Genomic DNA, 22,396 nt, shown 5'->3' on the forward strand with positions numbered 1-22,396 from the left:
CTTCATCTACATAAGGAAAATCAGCTTCTGCAACTCCATTTGGAACCTCGGCAGATTGATGCCCCATTTAGTATTTCTTGTGTTTATTTTGTTCCCTTTACAGTGTATTGTATAGACTGTGTACAGTTCTCCATTTTAACTGCACATGATTTCATGTCGTAATTGATGTACACACATTGTAATTTTAGAGTGCAGGACACTGTCACAAGACTAGAGAAATTTACCAACACTTTACTGTTTGATGTTTCTTGCAGTTGAGGCTGCCATCCAAACAGACAATTTAAAAAATAAGGGTTACTAAGGTCAGAGGTTTAAATTTGGCTTGTTATTTTGTGTTTATTCAGTGTCTCTACAGTCACACACTAAGATTTCACAGAAAAATTCTGGGATGAATCCCAGATGATGTCACGCAATTTTCTTTGTTGCTAAATATGAAGCCTGTGTTTTCAGCATTGATGCAACACACTCATCTGGTTGTGGTCGGATGATAAATGACGATCATCGAAGGCCTAACTGCAAAGTCAGTCTTACAGGACCAAAATTAGCAATTTATGCACTAAAAGATGTGTACAAGGGTGATGAACTTCGGTATGACTATAAAGACACAACAGCCTTCTGGCAAAGGGTATGTAACAGTTCATTTTTAAACAGAATAGACTACTTTTGAACATACTATTAACCAGTTGCTAACTTGGTGCTAGAAAACATAAGTTGAATGTCTGTGATTTTAGCACGTAGATTTTATGCATCCCCTCTGTTTGTCTGTCTGTGTAGGTATCTTGGGTCAAGCCCTTTCAGACGAGGTCAAGGTCGGACTCATCATTCAGAGTTTGTGGGTTCGAATCAGCGGAATTTGACTGTGACCTCCACAAGCCCATCTTTTGGTGCAAGTACTGGTCAGAACTCCAGGAAGCGGTCATCAAGAGTAGTTAATATAAGTTACAAGAACTTGGCTCTACACGAGATGTTAAATAAATAAGTTTAAACTAATTAAACTAATTCAAAGTTACCTAAATATTACGTTACTGAAAAAGACAGGAAAAGCCCAGCAGTGAACAATACTTTGGGTACGCATTCACAAAATGAAAGCATGCCTGCTAAGGAGAAGTTAAAAATAATGGTAATTGTTAACATGCTAAGTGCCAGATACACAGGCCTTGGCTGAAATGGGAGAGTTGTGACATTGCAGTAACTAAGGATTTGAATTATATGAATAAAGAACATCAAAATATGCGAGTGTGATACTTGTATTGGAAGGTTGACTCTTAGTCTGTTGTGAACTTATTTTTGGCTGAAATTATGAGAGTGCAGAGGGATGAATCACTTTTGGTCATATGTAGCATATCTGAATCTTCAATCAAACATATCTTTAAGATGCAAAACATATTGAGGACCTGGTAACAATTTGAGGACTTGTACTATGATGAAGTCATGGTAATATCCCTTGTGTATTTCATGGCTAATGGGGATGGCATCTCTCCTTCCATCCGTAATCTGTAACAGATGTTTAGATGGCATGTGTACAGCATGTTAAGTAGATTTGTTACAAGTGTCACATTTAAGCAAAAAAATAATGAAAGATGGGTGTTATACATGTAGGATGTTACATAGTGAAGAACTAAGTTAATACTGCACTATAGTCTCTCTCATCTAAGAGGTTTACATCAACCTTTAACTGAACTGATGAAATGATTGGCTTTAATTGGTAAAATAAATGTGGTTTGATAATCTATAAAAAAGTGACCCTCGGGAATTTTAAGCTTTTTTCAACATTTGGCTAGTTTTCTTATACAGGTACAATTTTATTTCTCTATGGAAATATCGCTTTCGTTTACAGTGATGCCATTGATGTCCGTCCCCCATGAACGTCATTGTGGGCACTGCAGTTTGGAAAAGCGACGTAATGTCTTTTGCATAAAGATCCATGGGGAAAATTACAAATTTGCCATTTTTGACTCGAAAACTCACTATATCGAAAAACTGAAAAAAGTGTCTGGAGATATTAATGTTTCAGTTGTGTTAGTATATTTTTAACAAGTTTGGCTAAACATTCTCTGAACCAGCTGCTGAAACTGGTTGAGTGAGACAGACTTTAATAAATAAAACTCTGAAAGAAGCAGGAGATGTCACAGAAACATTTTGCATTCTACATTTGAGACTATTGTCAGCCACAGAAAATATATTTTTGTTGTAACTAAAAGATTAATGCAAGTGGCTACAATGATTGTTTCTTGCAGTAAAGAGTGTTATTACTGTATGCGCAATTAAACCACCTTCTTAAGGCTTTGCCACATAGCTGAAATTTCATGAGCACTGACGAACAATACCGTCAATGGACATACCTGAGGATTTTCCATATATAATCATGAGTAATACCTTTGTATCACTACTGAATGAATTTTTTTTTTTTTTTTTTTGAAGAAACAAGGACTTTCTTATTGTGTCTGTTGTTCATTATCCATAAAATTACAGCTCTGTGACGGCACCTTAAATGAGACATAGTTACACTAAAATTCTTTGCATTTCTTTACAAGACCCTGTGGAGAAGAATGAAAAAACAACAGAAATGGATGCCGGTGGTGAAAGCAGTGTCAACAACACAGCTGAGGACACTATTCAAGAAACAGAACAAAGTAAACAAAGCAGTAAGAAGAGACATACAATTTAATACATGTATTTATATTAGATTTTTTGTGCTTAAGTAACCAGGTCCTCACAAAGACTTGGTGTGTGTAGATATTTTGTATCACCAGAAACTATGCTTTCGTTATTCAGAACCTTCCTGTAGGTCAAAGCAAACTTCCGATTTGTTTTGTTTTATGTTAGACCACCAGAAAATGTACTTCTTTTATACTGAACCTTCCTGTAGGACAGAGGAATCTACTGATTTGTCTTTGTTATATGTTAGACCACCAGAAAATGTACTTTTTTTTATTCCGAACCTTCTTGTAGGTCAGGAAAAACTTACAGGACCCATAGAGGACGATAAGATAGAAGAAACTGAAGTAATGGATGCCGATGGTGAAAACAGTGTCAACAACACAGCTGAGGACACTATTCAAGAAACAGAACAAAGTAAACAAAGCAGTAAGAAGATACATACAATTTAATACATGTATTTAGATTTTTTGTGCTTAAGTAACCAGGTCCTCACAAACAGCCATTCCGAAAAAAATGTCCCATTTCAGAATTGAAAAAATCAAAAAATTATGGTTTGCGGTTTCGTAGAATACCAACAATTTCATAATGTACAAGGTGTCAAGTTAAAAATCTGAAAATTCCATCCACCAACTAATTTGCGTTTCAAAGATATGAATATTTATTTATAAGGACCTAAATTTACGAGTAACGGAGGTTAATTTCTGGTTCATAAGATTTCTTGGGCAACGTATATGTCATTTGATACAACTAATGCACATTTTCAACACATCTGTACTCTACAAACCCTGAATAAGATAATAAATGTGCTATCAGTCCAACTTAGACAAAAAGTTGCTCTAGATGTGCCTATTTTAATATTGCATTGTTTCCCAACAAACGATTTTTATTTTCTTCTGTTAATATTTTGTTAGCTAGATGAAATTATTTCAAATAAGGTATCTTTAGTTATGCAAAAAAAAAAAAATGTCAGAATGTGATCAAAAAGAAGGTGTCATTTTTTTCTGACAATTCATTCAATTATAATGTAACCGTTTGTGATTTTCAAACCAGGTGATAAGTAACGGATGTTAAACTTTTGAATCAAGTAGTTTTATTTTGTAATATTTATATATTATAGATTGCACAATCTTTTTGTTATCATAATGCAACAGTTAAATGATACTGCCGAATCTGTAACGGAACAGCTGCGGCATTTTAGAAGAGAAATTTGATACATCACGGTACTATGTTTACTATTTCTTGAAGAAATATAGAAAATTGGGAATAAAACCGATACGAACTGGTGTGATCGTATAACAGACCACTACTTTATGGTATTATCTATTTAATAAAAACTGTTTATTATTGGGAGCTAACATCACGTATGTGCCCAAACTGATATTAGCCAAAAAATATACTTAAATGAATTAACAGAGATTGTAACGGATGTTAAACAGAGGACAGTGCTTTATGTCGATGGCAGTATAGATATAATTTTAAAGTCGGGAACTAATATTTTAGTTCAACGAAAAAATATTCATTCTTAACCAGGTATAATGATGCATTTATATATCTAAAGAAACTTTTATATATCCTGTTTAAGGCAGTGATCTCAGTGTTTCGATAAATTCTTTTTCGGGAACTGATATCAATGTTTCTACATATCCTGCTTCATTGGGTGATCTCAATGTTTAGGGCCTACATATATTCCGTTTCAGGGAATGTTCTTAATGTTTTGATACATCCTGTTTCAGAGAGAGGTCTCAACGTTTCAATATATCTTGCTTCAGAGAGTGGTCCCAGTGTTTCTATATATCTTGTTCCAGGGAGCGATTATAATGTTTCTATGAATCCTGTTTCAGGGAGTGCTCTCATGTTTCGATATATTCTGTTTAAGCAGGGTTTCAGAAATCCCATGTCCGGAGCCCGGGGGCTACCATAAAATTCTGTCGGGCTACTAAATTTTTTCAGAGTGTCCGCCGGGCTACCTTGAAACTCCGTATCGCGTAGCCCGGAAATCAATAATTTAGTCTTCAAACATTAATTTCAAATTGATAGTTGTCTTTAATCCCCTTGTTTATCGAGAGATACACGCTCGAGGCTTTATCTTACCACCTAGTGTCACACTCGGCAAACAATTAACCTTTTAATCATACCCGCAGGCAAATGTTTACAAAAACATGTGCTCGCGAGATTTTAGACTGATCCAATCACGTCAAAGTCGCTGATCGATAATGTTCACAACAATATGCAAACCAGTCTTAAAATTACGTCATTTTACCGCCACCTGCCAAAGTGTACTTTCGATTTCGCTGACCTCAATATTTATCGAGTGATCAGAAAGAACACATTTGATTTTGAGGCAGTTTAGTGCTTACACCGAGTTTATGCTTTTCAGTTTAAATACTTGCCTAACATGCAAACAAATTACCCTTGATTTAGCAAAAATCGGCGAGTTTAGAGAATTTCGGAAAAAAACATAAATTCGGATAAGTGAGTACACAGTGCCAAGAAACTGAGAGACGTTATGTACGCAGTACTAGTCCTTTTATTAAAGTAGACATTATAAGATGTTTAGAATCAGACAGAATTATGTCACATTTAAATAATTTTGAGATAAATTACAATTCATACTGCTCTAAGGAACTTGCAAGTTTATAAAAATTGATTGGCGTTCCTTTTATATTGACATGTTGCAATAATTATCAGGAGAAGATTTCTCAGTTTAAATACATGTAGTTTTATCTTAAAATCAAAAAGGAGAAAAATGAGTAATGATAATTGCTATTTAAGAGAACAAAATTTACAACAATGTTCGTATAGCTAAAATTATGAAACCCTATCAATGTAATCATTCCATCCCACTGTAGTATAGAAGCACATAGTAAATAAACAGAAATGGTCATTGCCAAATTAACTTTTGTTCGGGCTACCAGACAAAAATATTGGTAGCCCAATGGGTTACCAATAAATTTGCAGATTTCTGAAACCCTGGTTTAAGGGATGGACCTCAATGTTTTATATATCCTGTTTCAGGGAGTGGTCTCATTGTTTCTACATATCCTGTTTCAAAGGGAGTATTCTCAATATTGTCAGTATTAGGAGCAAGAATAGCCACTGCACTGTGATGTTTAAAAACATGAATTCCACAGCTGGTTACCTCATACTGCCAGGTCTTGGTTTCGCGTACTATGTTACTTTTCTCAGCTTCAGCAGGTAAAAGAAACAACAGAACTACGAGAAATTGAGAAAGTGATAGATATATCTTTTATTCCACCATAAAATAAGTTTGCATAAAATGAGCAAATACATACACCAATAAAACATACATACATGTACAACACAAATATAAACAAAAAATAATTTCAAAATTATTTGGCAATGTTGAATAGATGGGTAATTTAAGTGGAAAAGCGAGAAATATCGGGTATCTATAGGCCTGTTGAGTTCCGCATTGACGAAATACACTCCTACAATATGGTAAATAGTGCCAATATAGCTGAGCTTTTTTGTATATCTGCGTGCATGAGTGGCATTCCCGAATAAAAAAAAAGCAAAACAGATAGCCGAGTCTTTGATCATTGACACTAAGAGTTATTGTAATCACATCTATTCAACTTACTTTTTATAGTTGAAGCTTTATCTAAATAATGCAGTGAAATTATATTTCATGTTCACAGTAGTATTAAAACATTACAACATTCTTTCAATGTCCGATTGGAAGAAACAAATATCTATATATCAAATTTTAACTTCCGTTACATTGTATGTCGTATTCACAGTCAGGGGTGTAACTGTTTTAAGTTATGTAACCTATTTCAGTTACTTTTTCAAGCATTTTATAACCTGTATTAGTTATAAAATATTGTTAACTCGGGTAAGTTATTCAATAAAAGTCTTTTTGCTCTTCTTACAAAGTGACCTTTATAGTGAAATTAGTAGCAAACTGTGATTAATCAAATTCTCTTTTAGTCTGATCATGACCTGATAAGCATAATGGGATGTTAAGAGTTTTATAGCTTTAAAACTCTTGCGTAAAACTTTATCAGCCTTGCGTAAAATTTTTTACTGCAGAGCTGGAAAGATAAAACGTCAAGGATTCAGGTAATAATAGCATTAGTCACATTCAAAATACGGAATTGGCACAGGAGGGCTTTATAATATTTTATGATAACTGAAACAAGTTATGAAAGTATAAGCAATAACTCAAATGGGTTATAAACTGCGATAACTTTAAACAGTTACACTCCTGACTGATTCAGGTTGTCGCTGTTCGGTTTATAGTTTTTTCCTGCTATAAAAATGTTTTTTGAGTTAAAGGAATTAAGATAAATGTTATGTTTCAACAGCAGTTCAAATAGTGTATTGGTATCCTTAACTCAAGTTTCAAAATATTGTAATATATTTAACCTCCGTTACTATTGGCACCAAATGGCACCTAAAATTGTTCTCCAGTAAAATATTAACCTACAGTCACATAACCACTTATGTTTTTAACTGGTAGAGTAAGGAGAAAACACATTTCCAAGTAACTGGAACAAGGGCAAATTAAATAATTATGTTTTCTTTTTCAAAGATTTTAACCTCCGTTACATTGCCGATCTGTTGATTGATAAACCATATATTCAAGTACAGTGGAATTAAAACTGTGTTTCTCTTTTGTCTTGGGTCTATTAATACAAATCAAACATTTACAACCACTCTGAAACTGTGACAAAATAGAATGTACTAAAATCTATCAAATTTATCTTAAAATGAGCCGCGTCAAGCAATTTCATGTCTTATGGTATTTATGACGTAAGCGAGAAAAGTGACGTCAAAGTCGAGCGAGATGAAAATAAAATGGCGGCGCCCTTGAAATTTACACGTGAAAAATAAACAAAGGAAATGGACACTTTTGATGTGAGTACGAGTTCTATTTTCTTTTACAAATCATGAACACATTTTAATTTTAGATGATACTGAAGTCACAATCTCTCCGGGCTGCTAGAATTTGTAGAAATAAGTTAACTTTCCGAGGCAGTTTGTATTGATTTGACATTGCGCTTGCTTGCAGTATGGAAATCACCGTGGGATTTTACGTACTTTTTATGTGCATATAGAATGTTAACTTTGTCTGGTGGTCCTGTAACATCAAAAATATGGTATAATAATAATCATCATCATCATATGATACCTATATTAACGACCGTTTCGCAGAATTTTGCGCTAAAGGGCCAGCTTTGACTAATGATGTACACCAGTTCTCAGAATAGACACACAGTTTCATTATAAAAATGTCGCCCATAGATATCCTATAGGTATGCTGCATTTATATGTCGCATTTTGTCCCGAGCTGTATAATTTATTGTGTAATAGTAAAATCATAAGCAAGTGTAGCACACATGTTTACAAAAAAATAATTTTATATGCCTGAAAGAGGCTAATATCGAGAGAAAATGCCTGTCGCAACCAATAGTGCCCTCAAATAAACATAGTTCAAGCAGTAGTATAGTTTTTGCCAGATAAGTTCTTTTCACATGTGATAAAACACTAATGGAACTTTTATGCAACATAAATTTGATCCATCAAATACTCATTGAATTTGTTTCTGACAGGCCGAATTCATGTCGCATAATATGTAGTAATCTACGTTACAAAGTTTTACTCATAAGGTAATGCTTATATAGTTCGTAAGCAAGGCTATGTTTTATGCATCTTTAAACCAAAATGTATAACTCTGTATTGTTTAAAAGTAATTTTCACATTTCTGTCTAAGATTTTCTGACATTCAACGCCCTGTTGTGCTAAGCAAGTGGTTATAGTTAAGAATGTAATCTACGTGACTGCATTAGAAATCTTACTTATGTTATTATGAAAGTTGTGGCAAGTAATAATGAAAGGTTACCTTAAGATGTTCCATTATTAAAGTCGTTGATTATCTTACTTGAAATACGACGGAGAGAACAACATTAATCTTTTCTTCTGTAATAAACGTTACCGGTAATCAACGTTACGAATCACTGAAATAGTGCCGTACAGTATTATAATACGGGATATTCTATCGTCGATGCGTTATTCCCCCTTTTTACTGATCCGCCATTTGTTTTCGTCAGCCATTTTGATCTCGTCTGCACGTTTTGACCTCTAAATTGTTATTCTGATTTGCAACTGAACGTCAGCAAAGGTAAGAATTTTAGTTACCATCAAATTAAAATTTAAACCATATACATGCTTTGCATTAGAAAATATCCATTTATAAGTCCGTATACGTAATACAAAGTAGATATTATTCATCTAACGTCTAACAAATTACATTGTTTTTGAAAGCAAAATTTAATAAATTGTTTTAGTAGTATTGCTCCATTGTTATTTTTGTCGAAGATATAATAAAAAAATATAGTTTTGACTTAGAAATATATAAATAATACTTCAGTGAAGAATAAGTGACCGTTTCCATTGTCTACAATGTATTACAAAAGATATATATTTATCCAAACTGCCACGATAACATGGTAACGTAGATTACCAGTATTAGAAAAAAATTTTTTACATGAGGTTAATAAGGTATAGTCCTAAAATATTATGGTTTTATTTCGTAATTCTTTCTTCTTACAAACTCTTACATCAATAAGATTACAGAAATTAGCCAATATGAGTCCTGTATAGCAGTAAACACTGTAGTAACGTATATTACAAAGTTGGTAACGTAGATTACAACATTGTTATTGTCATATTTTAGGGCTGATATAGGGAAGACAAGAGCTGAGATCCAAAAAGCTTATCGGGAGAGGAAGAAAGAACAAGATGGGAGCAAATTTCTTGAGAATGAACGAAAACGAACAAAGAAATACTACATACCAATTGATGAAAGATCAGAATCTTCTAAGAAATCTAGAAGGCAGAAAGTAAGACAATATGTCAGTAATTATCGTGCTAGAAAACTTTTAGAACAAAGGCAATCGGACCGTGAAAGTGCAGAAGGAAGAGCAGTGCAGTGTGTTGCTGAGTCGGACGAAAATGGCGTAAGTTCATGCACAAGTGGAGGCATTTTGCAAATAAAACTGTCTGCTTTTGATCCAAAGAATAGGACAAGGAAACGTATCGCACGAGCGACAGCGAGGCATAGTAAAGAGATGAAAAGTATGAGAGCGGAAAATGAAGCCCTGAAAAGACGAGTGAAAACCGTCTCTAAGAGATATGAACGTTTGAAAAAGAAATGTGACACACCTATAAGTGACAATGCCAAAATAAAAGAAAGTGCCAAGACAGAGCACCAAAATAGTAAAACGTCAAGAAAGAGAATTTTACTTGAATCACCATTTGAACATGAAGGTGTGAATAAAAATCCAAGAAGACAAAACGTTTCTGCAACAGTGACTAATACCAATACAATTCTGAGAAACGAAGTTGAACAAGAAACAGAAGCCAGTATAGAAATTGAACCTGACACAGGAGCCAGTTTAGAAATTGAACCAGAAACAGAAGCTAGTTTAGAAATTGAATCTGAAAAAGACGCTAGTTTAGAACGAGAACATCAAGTCACGGAAGACAAATTTGAAGGCAGCGAAGTTGATGAATCACAATCTAAATCCTGCACTGAACAAGAAGATACGACGTTAACACCAAGAAAAAGAGTTGCTACTGAAATTGCTGAACTTGGTCTTACGCCAAGAAAAGTCCCGAAAAAAATCAGAGATACCATGTTGTTTGCGCATGTTATCAGTGACGAGATAAAAAGTGCCAGAAAATCAAATGGTCAGAAAGGTAGAGGCGTACGTAATTGCTAGAGTACTGTCGGGCAAACTTGTAAATAAATACAGAATGAATAGTAAAATGAATAAATTAACCGGGATTCAGAGAGGAAAGAAGGTGGATAGCAAACGATGTGACATTGTGCCCAAGATCAAAAAACGTGTAAAAGAGAGAGAAGATACACAGAAGACAGTACGAGAATTCCTCATGAGAGATGACAATAGCCGTGTGATGCCAGGAAAGAACGACAAAGTAAAAGAAGGAACAAAAGTGAATCAAAAAAGAGTGTTGAACGACAGTATGAAATTTTTGCATTTGAAGTTCAAGACTGAAACAGACAAACAAGTTTCCTTTGCTGTGTTTTGCCGTATGCGACCGAAGAGCATAAGTCTTACAAGATACATAACAAAAAACCAATGTCTATGTCAGAAACATCAAAACATGGCTTTAACGTTAAAAGCACTGAAATCGTCTGGTGCACGTGTACCATTGAATCCCGACGAATATATCAGAAAGATTAATGAGACGCCTGAAGAAGATGTAATGAAAGATGTGTCTGAAATTATACATCACCAGCAGTGGAAAAAAGTAACAATGGAAGATGGTAGAAAGAGGACCAAAATAGTCGGCAAAGATGTTTCTAAAATTGAGTTCACAAAAATTGTTCATGACCAAACCTTTGAATTCCAGGGACATGTGTCCAGAATAAAAAGTCAGTATAAGGCAATGATGAATCTTAAAGACAACCTTGGCGAAGAGCATGCGATCATACAGATGGATTTTGCTGAAAATTTCAGTTGCTCAAGTACAGACGAAGTACAAAGTGCATACTGGAATTCAAATGCTGTAACTTTACACCCTGTTGTTGTGTATTATAGAGAAAACGGTGAAATGAAACATATAAACTATGTTTTTGTATCTGATGAGCTCAGTCACAATATAGGTACTGTCTACGCAATATTGAAACATCTTATACCTGACATAAAAGCTGAAATGAACGGAAAGCTGAATAAGGTCTATTATTGGACTGACAGCCCCAGCTCTCAGTACAGAAACAAGACATCTTTTTATATTGTGTCTGATCATACACAACTACTGAAAACAGAAGCTGAATGGAACTTTTGGGAGACTGGTCACGGTAAAGGCGCGTGTGATGGAATTGGAGGTACGGCAAAACGGATGGCTGATTTGAGTGTAAGGCAAGGTAAACTGAACATACAGGATGGGACAGACTTTTACGTATGGGTAAGGAATATCACACAAGTGCAAAGTACATCTACGTCACAGAAGACGACTGTAAGAAGTCAAGAAATGAGCTGAACGAAGCTAGTAAGAGTCTTGTTCCAGTAAAAGGGACAATGAAAATTCACCAAGTGTTTAGTAGTACAAGAGGTATGATAAAAGCACGATCCACATCCTGTTATTGTGAACAGTGTCGAAATGGTACCCATCATGACTTTGATGAACACAAGATTATACGAGAAAGTAACGTACACATCAATGACAAAGCTGACGAAAGAAACGAAGAGCAGATGGAAACACATGTTGTTGAAGTTCATGCACTAGCTGATGAGAGAAACAATGAACAGGCTGATGATACACACGTTGACGTAAATGAAACACTGGGTGATATTGATGAGGATGAATGGGTGGCGGTGCAGTATGAGAAGAAGTGGCATGTAGGACATGTCAAAGAAGTTGACAAAACAGACAAAGATTGTTTAGTTTCATTCATGAAGCGAACAGGAGCTCGTGGAAATAAAACATTAACATTTAATTGGCCATCACCACCTGATAAACTTTGGGTTACTTTTGATTCAGTTTTAATGCTTATTCAGAAGCCAGTAGGTATTGGGAGAAGTGGGCGTTCTTTCAGAATACTTGACGAAGAAGTTGAAAAACTCGAAGCGATGATCAAAAAAGCTAAATAGACTTAAACAGTGGTTCAAAAGTGGTTCAATCATTGCACATTTGATGCGAAGCAGTCATTTTTCAGTTAGAGTTATAGAGTTGTGTTAGTATTTCCAGTTGATGTTAAAATACCGTAGAAAGTAATCTACGTTACAGACGTTTTAAGGGTCAAAATACATTCAAATCTTTATTATTTTTTATAAAACTAAGGCAAAAGTATTGCATCTATAAATGGTTTTTACTGGCTATGGCAAATACTGGAACACGCATATATGTAATATACGTTACCTTTATCTGTAATCTACGTTATACGATTTAGGAAAGCAGTCTTTGAACACTAATGAAAGGAGTGGTTTGAGTATTTGAATCTTTCAATATACATACCTTTTGACTTCATATTTGTTATAATATAACTAAGATTATTCTACTCTTTTAGAAATGTTAGTAGAAAGTATACGCTTGTTTGTTGGTCCTTTTCTTTTTCAGATAATTTACTAAAAGGGGTTTTCGTGATAAATTCATATAAAACTACATTTAAGATACATTGTAGCAATTATTTGACAACCTGTTATATGTACTTAAAGAATAATAGGAAAAACTGAGATTCATCAGGCAAATATCTTTTATTTGAAGCAGGTTTTTGACATACCCGAATTTGTTTGAAAAGAAACTTTTTGGTCTTAGTACCTTTATTCATGATTCTATAGTTCGAGTATTAGTAGGGACTGAGTATAGACATGCTCGTTTCTTAAAGTTTATGTGTTATAGTTATTGGAAATAAATGTTAGAAACTGTTTCAGGAACTTTGACTTTTTTGCAACTTTTAATTCCTAATTGGGTGTCTATTCTGAGAACTGGTGTGTAGTTATCCGACCGAACCAAGTATATATAGTATTTTGGTGATATTCTTATTATTCATTGATTCCATTCGATTTTATTAAGGAATATTAAAGCTTTAAATCGCAATTTTATCGAAATTTGAGAGGCGTAATAGTCAGAAAGTAAAAGGAAGCTATAGATCTAGTTTATATATAAGTAGTGACTTTATTTACACTAAGGTCGGAATGGCCGAGAGGTTAGCACTCTTGACTTGAGAGCAAGGGTACCGAAGACCGAACTCTCTGGATACCAAATTTTTTTTTTTTTGACCATTGTTTCTTTTTTTTTTTTTTTTTTTTTTTATCTTTTTTAAAAATGTTTAAAAATAAAGAAATAAACTATGTTTCAATGCATGAATATAAATGCAAAACAATGTGTACAATACCCTTCTCTATATTCCTTGATAAAATCGTTATTAACACACTGTATTAACTTACTCTAAGTTTTAAATAAAATAACATTTTTATTTTTCAGAAATTAGATACATTGTTGGGTGCGTTTGGGTTAACTGAACCTTCTTCCACAAACAGTACACAGTCTTATTTGTGTCCTGCTAATGATACACATGAGGACAGTGAAGATGAAATAGAGACCACAGATAACATTGACACCCACGTTAGCAGGTACTTATCACAAGAATCTGTGACTTATCAAGTAGATTCTGAAAATGATGATCCACAGTTTGACTTAGATAAACTGGACAGTGTTTATGACAAGGGTTGTGGGTGTTCTAAGAACTGTTTCTTGCAATTTTCTGTCGAAGAAATTAGATCAAACATATATAATTTGAGGGAATTGACAAAAACAGTAAAGGAGCTGTTAATTATGGGAACATTAAAAAAAATCGGAAATGACCAGAGATGCAGAAGTGGTGAAAGGAAACGTGTACGCTATGAATACATCTTTAATGGTATTAAGATATGTCAAGATGCTTTTCTTGTAATTTATGACATAGGTTTATGGACAGTTAGAGCTCTCCTGAAACATATGAAAGAAAATGGCGTTCAACCTCGAGTTCATGGGAATTTTGGTAGAAAAGCACCTAACGCGTTTTCGCATGAAACCATTAAAGATGCAGTGCAGTTTCTCCTGAATTATGCTAGTGAGGAAGGGCTTCCACAGCCAGCAGCTCCACGTGGTCGGGGAGAAAAAGCACCAGTCTACCTTCCTTCAAAAAATACTAAGCTTTCCATTCATCAAGAATATGTAACAGCATGCAGTCAAATTGAAAAGCAATATGTTGGCCTGTCTACTTTTAAAGATCTATGGAAAAGATGTGTTCCTCACATTAAAATAGCTGCTCCAAAAGATGACGTATGCAAAACTTGTGAGGATTTTCGCCAAGATATACAGCTAGCAAGAACAGAAGATGAAAAACTGTCTGCCACAGAGAAATATCATAATCATGTATTACAAGCTAGGAAAGAAAGAGAAATATACCGGGAGTGTGTTGAAAGATCAACAAACATGTTTGAGAGATTAAGGCGACAAGACGAAAGAAGTGGAGACAACTTCTCATGCAACGACGTACACTACACGTTCGATTTCTCACAATATGACAAATTACCCCACCACACCAGAGAAAAAGGCCCGACATACTTTATTCAACCCAGAAAAATCCAGATCTTTGGATACAGAGTGAATGGAGACAAACAGTACAACTTCCTTATTGATGAGAATGAGACAATAGGTATTTCTTTTACTTATCTCAGCAGTATATTTTCAGTGTACGGTAAATTGGACACTATTCGCGAGATTTTTATTTATTTTTTTATATTGCGAATTTAAAAAAGTGACATATTTTAAAACAAATTGTTACTTCAAGACGTCTGCTCGCGAATTAATGAAATCGATAATGTTGCAATTATTTTCGAGCAAATTTGCGAAATGTTGGCGGCACGAAATTTTCCCAACTTACAGTACATGTTTATTTAAAGTCTAGCCGAAATGCTTTACATTAATAAATTGTTTTGTTATTCTGGATGCTCAAAGAAATGATTAAGTGTGCTTTAAATACGTTTTAACACGGTTATAAAAGAAAACTTCATATGCTTCATGGCGACAATGAACGGTACTTCTTAATGAGGGAAATATTTTGCTGTTAGGTCTAAGTATATTACATAGAGGGAAACATCCAAGCCTACTCTATGAGCTTTGCTGCTGATTAGCTGAAAATAGTTGAATATATTGAACATTTTATCCTTAATATAAATTGCCGACGGAGTTACATATTATCATAAAAACGTGTAAAACATTCTGAATATAATGTTCATGCAAAATATTTGTTATTTAAAAATGTTGCCTGTTTTGATCAGAGACTTCTAAAATTACATATGAAAAGGAGTGGCGTCGTCATGAAGGTAGTATATACTACCTTCATGACGTCATTTAGCTCAAAATTAGAGACGGAATGCATACATTTGACATATTTGTATCACTAGGCTTGTTCTTCAAAATTCTTCATGTCAGTTGTGTATGAGAGTTACGTTAGTTACAGCGAGTCTTGGCGTTACAATTTAAGTCTGTGGGATTCTATTACGTGTAATAGTCTTTGAAGGTGGGCTTGATTTATGCTTTGATAATATTTCAGGACGTGATGGCCAATTGGTACATGGACCTGACGCTGTAATATCTATGTTAGACCATGCATTTGCCAACTATAGTTTGGGTGAAAATGAGTGTAGCTTGCATGCAGACAACTGTTTTGGTATGTGATTCCTTTGTTGTCCTGTTTTTATTCAATAACATTTTTATTGAAAAAGCTTGCTGTAAGCTTTCTTTTTACCTATATTCGCAAGTAGTGCTATAATTATAGATTATTAGCGTAGTGTCTCTGTTTCGATCTTTCAAATTGTAACGGACAGAGAATGAAATATGTATTAAATAGTTAATTCAAAACATATATTTAATCGCTTATGGCTATCCTTTTTTACAGGTCAAAACAAGAACCGTTACGTCCTCGGTTACCTGTCTTGGAGAGTTATGACGCAGCGTCACCAGAAAATCACGTACATGATGCAACTTCCTGGACACACACGGTAAGCTTTAATTTTAGATTAAAGACAGAGTTGTAACAGTATCGAAACGGATGTCGGCGAATTTAGTGATTGTATGTGGAACTGATTAAATCATAGTAATAAGCATGCTGACCCTTTTAAAAAATATTTTTGATTAATTAATGAAATAATCAAAGCATTCGGGTTATTTATAGTCGGGTATAACGGAGTCAAGAGTTCAAATGCGTAAGGGTGTTAGCCCAGTGGTTATATATTCAATAATCAGAACGATGCTAAGCAGTGAGCCGTGACTAGACATATTTGAATATAACAATAAATGACACGATTAACGTTAACGTCACGAATCAATTCCTGAAATTCAGTTACATATACCTTCAATGTCGATCTTGAACACCAAAGCTGGTTGCTTCTGTATGTTGTTGCAAAATGCTATTTATTTTTTCTTTAAGGTGTTTGATCGATGCAGGATTTGGGAACATTAAGACACTGTACCGAAGGAAGGATTGTGACACATTACAACATATAGCTGAAGTCGTTAGCAACAGTTCCCATAGTAACCAGCCTGTTACCTATGGCGGAGGAAGTGGATGGGTTTGGAGGGCATGGAAAACTTTCATTGGTGATAGATTTAAGAAAGTGCCAAATGTCGCAAAATATCACTTCTTCCGTTTTAGTTCTGAGGAGCCAGGGGTTGTGTACATGAGGCAGTCAGCTGTTGACGAAAACGAGGTGCGCTTCGTTATTTGCAAAACGCACCTGTTGGAGATGGCCAGAGATGACGTCCCGTCTCAGATAGTTCCTCCCGGCCTTTCTGCTGAACGTGTGCGTTACCTGTACCGGCACGTGCGTCCTCTAGTCAGACGACCGTTTCAGGATGTTCTATGCCCTGCTCCAGAAGAGTCGTAAAGTGTTCGGACTGTTTTAGTTTTATAAATGACAGTTATAAATGACAATTAAGTAAACATGTGTTATTTTATGTCGCTATGAATGAGGCATTTAGATCATCAAATTAAATAAAGACAAAAGGTTTACATAGTTTTAGTTTGACAAAATGGTGTTGAATGGACTTTAATTGAATAAAGATATACATAACGTCATAAGAACGTAATCTAGACGTTTAACGTTTTAAACGACGTCATGTACTTCCACGTAACGTCACTAGGCATTCTTACTGCCAAAATTGTATTATTTTTTAACATTTTTGTACCCTGTGATGTATACATTTTCTTAAAGCTAATGAAATGGGCAGTTTGAAACTGTAAAAATCTAAAAAAGGTAAAAAATTACCATAAGACATGAAAATGCTTGACGCGGCTCAAATATTTACCTTACCCGTTTAAATGCTGTGTCTTTAAAAAAATATCCAATGTTGTCAGTTGCAGCTACCATGTACGATTATGATGTAGATTAACCTATGACGCAATTATATAGTACTAAGAAAAACCATGGGTGACGTTGGAAAAAAAACTAATAGATCATCACTAAATTTGTAACGGAAGTTAACAGTAACGGAAGTTAAAAAAATGTGCATTTTCTGGCAGATTTATCACGATAAAAGCAAAAAACCAACTGGAGTTACATCAGTACTGGCAAAACACATTGGCGCATCACTCTCACTAACCTCAGAATAATTCATAATCTCAATATTTTCTCAAAATCCTGGTCACGGAGGTTAACTGACATTTTCAACGATCCCAGTCAGATATACATTTGATATTCATATCAAAATATTGTGGGATGTATCACTAAAACTTAATATTTTAATGAAACAAATGACATAAAAGAAGGGCACAAGCACCTTTCTACTGTTATAACAAATATTTATGTGGTACTTTTCATCGTCTTAAGTGTGATAACGGAGGTTAAAGCTATTTTGGGGACAATGGTATAATACTTGATGAAAATTTTTATCTTCTGTGGCTACAAAATAAATGATATTCATCCAAACTATGATTTGTTTGAAATTATTTAGAGGTAGTCTTTTCTATTCAGCAGTGTTCGTGCTTCTTTATCTCTTGGTTATATTTATGCACCCTTTCGTGGGACAGCCAAAAAATGCAAATTTCTGCATGTTTTAGCTGACATTTTAAGGTTTAATGACCTTCTATCTGAAAATTTCCATTTTTCAAAGACAGCACATATATATAGATCTACTGATAAGTCAACACAGTGAACATCCGTATACAGCTCTTTTTCTACTAGTAAAATGACAAGGACACATAAAAATTGCAAATGGGACATTATTTCTGGAATGGCTGAAAGACTTCGTGTGTGTAGATACTTTGTATCACCAGAAACTATGCTTTCATTATTCAGAACATTCCTGGAGGTCAAAGCAAACTTCTGATTTTCCTTTGTTATATGTAAGATTTTCTTAAAGAAGAATAAATAATAAAAAAAATAGTCAGGTCCTCACAAAGACTTGGTGAGCCGCAAGGCTAGATCAATTGGTAGAGCCATGGGCTTAGGTTCCGAGGTTCGAGCCTGGGTTGTTACAACACCCTAAGGAGTTTTTGCAACCCACTACTGTTTCAAGTGGGGTAGTTGCCTGTTGCTAGCAAGGAGTTGACGTGTTCTGGTAAGAAACCCAGGAGACGCGTTGGGTAACAGGCCGCCTTTAAATGACTCTTGACTGTTAATATGGTGTTAAACAAAGACTTGGTGTGTGTAGATATATTGTATCACCAGAAAAACTTCTGATTTGTCTTTGTTATATGTAAGACCACCAGAAAATATACTTCTTTATTCCGAACCTTTTTGTAGGTCAGGAAAAACTTCACACTGCACCTGTAGAGGACGATAAGGTATTTTGTATCACCAGAAACTATGCTTTCATTATACTGAACCTTCCTGTAGGACAGAGGAATCTACTGATTTGTCTTTGTTATATGTTAGACCACCAGAAAATGTACTTTTTTTTATTCCGAACCTTCTTGTAGGTCAGGAAAAACTTACAGGACCCATAGAGGACAATAAGATAAAAGAAACTGAAGTAATGGATGCCGATGGTGAAAACAGTGTCAACAACACAGCTGAGGACACTATTCAAGAAACAGAACAAAGTAAACAAAGCAGTAAGAAGATACATACAATTTAATACATATATTTATATTAGATTTTTTGTGCATAAGTAACCAGGTACTCACAAAGACTTGGTGTGTGTAGATACTTTGTATCACCAGAAACTATGCTTTCATTATTCAGAACCTTCCTGTAGGTCAAAGCAAACTTCTGATTTTCCTTTGTTATATGTAAGATTTTCTTAAAGAAGATATAAATAATCAAAAAATAGTCAGGTCCTCACAAAGACTTGGTGAGCCGCAAGGCTAGATCAATTGGTAGAGCCATGGGCTTAGGTTCCGAGGTTCGAGTCTGGGTTGTTACAACTCCCTAAGGAGTTTTTGCAACCCACTACTGTTTCAAGTGGGGTAGTTGCCTTTTACTAGCAAGGAGTTGACGTGTACTGGTAAGAAACCCAGGAGACGTGTTGGGTAACAGGCCGCCTTTAAATGACTGACTGTTAATATGGTGTTAAACACCAAACAAATAAACAAAGACTTGGTGTGTGTAGATATATTGTATCACCAGAAAAACTTCTGATTTGTCTTTGTTATATGTAAGACCACCAGAAAATATACTTCTTTATTCCGAACCTTTTTGTAGGTCAGGAAAAACTTCACACTGCACCTGTAGAGGACGATAAGGTAGAAGTAACTGAAGAAATGGATGCCGGTGGTGAAAGCAGTGTCAACAACACAGCTGAGGACACTATTCAAGAAACAGAACAAAGTAAACAAAGCAGTAAGAAGATACATACAATTTAATACATGCATTTATATTAGATTTTTTGTGCTTAAGTAACCAGGTCCTCACAAAGACTTGGTGTGTGTAGATACTTTGTATCACCAGAAACTATGCTTTCATTATACTGAACCTTCCTGTAGGTCAAAGCAAACTTCCGATTTGTTTTGTTTTATGTTAGACCACCAGAAAATGTACTTCTTTTATACTGAACCTTCCTGTAGGACAGAGCAAACTTCTGATTTGTCTTTGTTTTATGTTATTATTGCAGTAATTTCACAGATGATTAATCTGAAGGAAAATGAATTAGATACATTTGCGGGCTTTCTCGGACATAACATCAAAGTTCATAGAGAGTTTGACAGACTACCAGAAGATACTCTTCAGGTAATTACAAATATTTGTTAATTGAAGGAGGTTTTAATAGTTTCTGTTGCATATTATTTATAAAAATCAAGGTAAACTGCTCATAGCTGCCTGGCTAGCTTGGTAGAGCCATGGATTCAGGTGTGGAGGGTCATGGATTTAAGTCCTGGTAGCAACAACTACCTGCCATTTTTAGCTCGATTTTTCGAAGAAAAAGTAGAGCTATTGCACTCGCCCCGGCGTCGGCGTCGCCGTTGGTTAAAGTTTTTGATAAAGTCAAATATCTCTGTTACTATCAAAGTTATTGACTTGAAACTTAAAAGAGTTAATTACTATCAAAGTCTACACCAGGAGAATTAATCCCCATAACTCTGATTGAATTTTGACAGAATTATGCCCCTTTTTAACTTAGAATTGTTTTTAAAATTTTTGATAAAGTCAACTATCTCTGTTACTATTAAAGCTTTTGACTTTAAATTTAAAATAGTTATAGACAATCAAAGTCTGCATCAAGAGACACAATTCCTATAACTCTGGTTTGAATTTTGACAGAATTATGCCCCTTTTTAACTTAGAATTTTGTATTAAAGTTTTTGATAAAGTCAAATATCTCTGTTACTATCAAAGCTTTTGACTTGAAACTTAAAATACTTATTTACCATCAAAGTCTACACCAGGAGAAACAATATCCATAACTCTGATTTGAATTTTGACAGAATTGTGCCCCTTTTTAGCTCGACTATTCGAAGAATAAGTAGAGCTATCCTACTCACCACGGCGTTGGCATCACACCTTGGTTAAGTTTTTCGTACCAGTCCACATTTTGACAAAGTCTTTTGAGATAAAGCTTTGAAACTTTCAACACTTGTTTATCATCACCATGGCCAGTTATAGGCAAGAGCACATAACTCCATCAAGGATTTTGGCTGAATTATGGCCCCTTTTGACTTAGAAATCATGGTTAAGTTTTTCGTACCAGTTCATATTTTGACAAAGTCTTTTAAGATAAAGCTTTGAAACTTTCAACACTTGTTTACCATCACCATGGCCAGTTATAGGCAAGAGTACATAACTCCGTCAAGGATTTTGGCTGAATTGTGGCCTCTTTCGACTTAGAAATCTTGGTTAAGTTTTTCGTACCAGTCCACATTTTGACAAAGTCTTTTGAGATAAAGCTTTGAAACATTCAACACTTGTTTACCATCACCATATCCAGTTATAAGCAGGAGCACATAACTCCATCAAGGATTTTGGCTGAATTATGGCCCTTTTTGACTTGGAAATCTTGGTAAATATTTCGTACCAGTTCATATTTTGACAAAGTCTTTTAAGATAAAGCTTTGAAACTTTCAACACCTGTTTACCATCGCCATATCCAGTTATAGGCAAGAGTACATAATTCCATCAAGGATTTTGGCTGAATTATGGCCCCTTTTGACTTAGAAATCTTGGTTAAGTTTTCCGTACCAGTTCATATTTTTTGTAAAGTGTTTGACATATGGCTTTGAAACTTTTATCACTTGTTTAGTATAATAGTCTCTATCTGTAGGAAAGAGTACATAACTCTGTCATCTATTTTGGCTGAATTATGGCCCTTTTTGGACTTTGAAATTGGTTCTGTTTTCATACAAGTCCACGTTTTGTAAAAACTATTTGACATATGGCTTTTAAACTTTGAACACTTGTTTATCATTATGATTTATGATTGAAATTGGTTCAAACATTGCCATTTAGTGCAAGACTTATTGAAATCAAAGAAATACAGGAACATTGTTTGTGTAATCTATTTATTTCTTTTGTCTGAATATCTGTGGAAATATTTTGACACCATTCTTCAATCAATTCTTCGAATAGTCGAGCACGCTGTCATCAGACAGCTCTTGTTAACTTAGAATTCTTTGTTAAAAGTCAAATATCTCTGTTACTGTTAAAGCTTTTGACTTGAAACTCAAAATAGTTATTTACTATCAAAGTCTACACCAGGAGACACAATTCCCATAACTCTGATTTGAATTTTGACTTATTTTATGACTTTATTTTGACTTTTT

The 22,396-nt window shown here is 34.6% G+C and overlaps 1 protein-coding gene across 6 annotated transcripts; it reads left to right on the forward strand.

Moving 5' to 3' along the window:
* Nucleotides 1–483: 483 nt before the first annotated feature.
* On the forward strand, nt 484–20,369 carry LOC123566177 (midasin-like; the record flags this gene model as incomplete). Of its 6 annotated transcripts, none has more annotated exon segments than XM_053534652.1 (6): nt 484–625; nt 2,535–2,645; nt 2,953–3,087; nt 19,121–19,255; nt 19,845–19,982; nt 20,254–20,369. In XM_053534652.1, coding segments are annotated over 5 exon segments (603 nt in total), but the record flags the coding sequence as incomplete, so codon positions are not given.
* Between the last annotated feature and the right edge of the window lie 2,027 nt (nt 20,370–22,396).

Source organism: Mercenaria mercenaria, unplaced genomic scaffold, assembly GCF_021730395.1.
Source record: "Mercenaria mercenaria strain notata unplaced genomic scaffold, MADL_Memer_1 contig_3885, whole genome shotgun sequence".
NCBI lineage: Eukaryota > Metazoa > Mollusca > Bivalvia > Venerida > Veneridae > Mercenaria > Mercenaria mercenaria.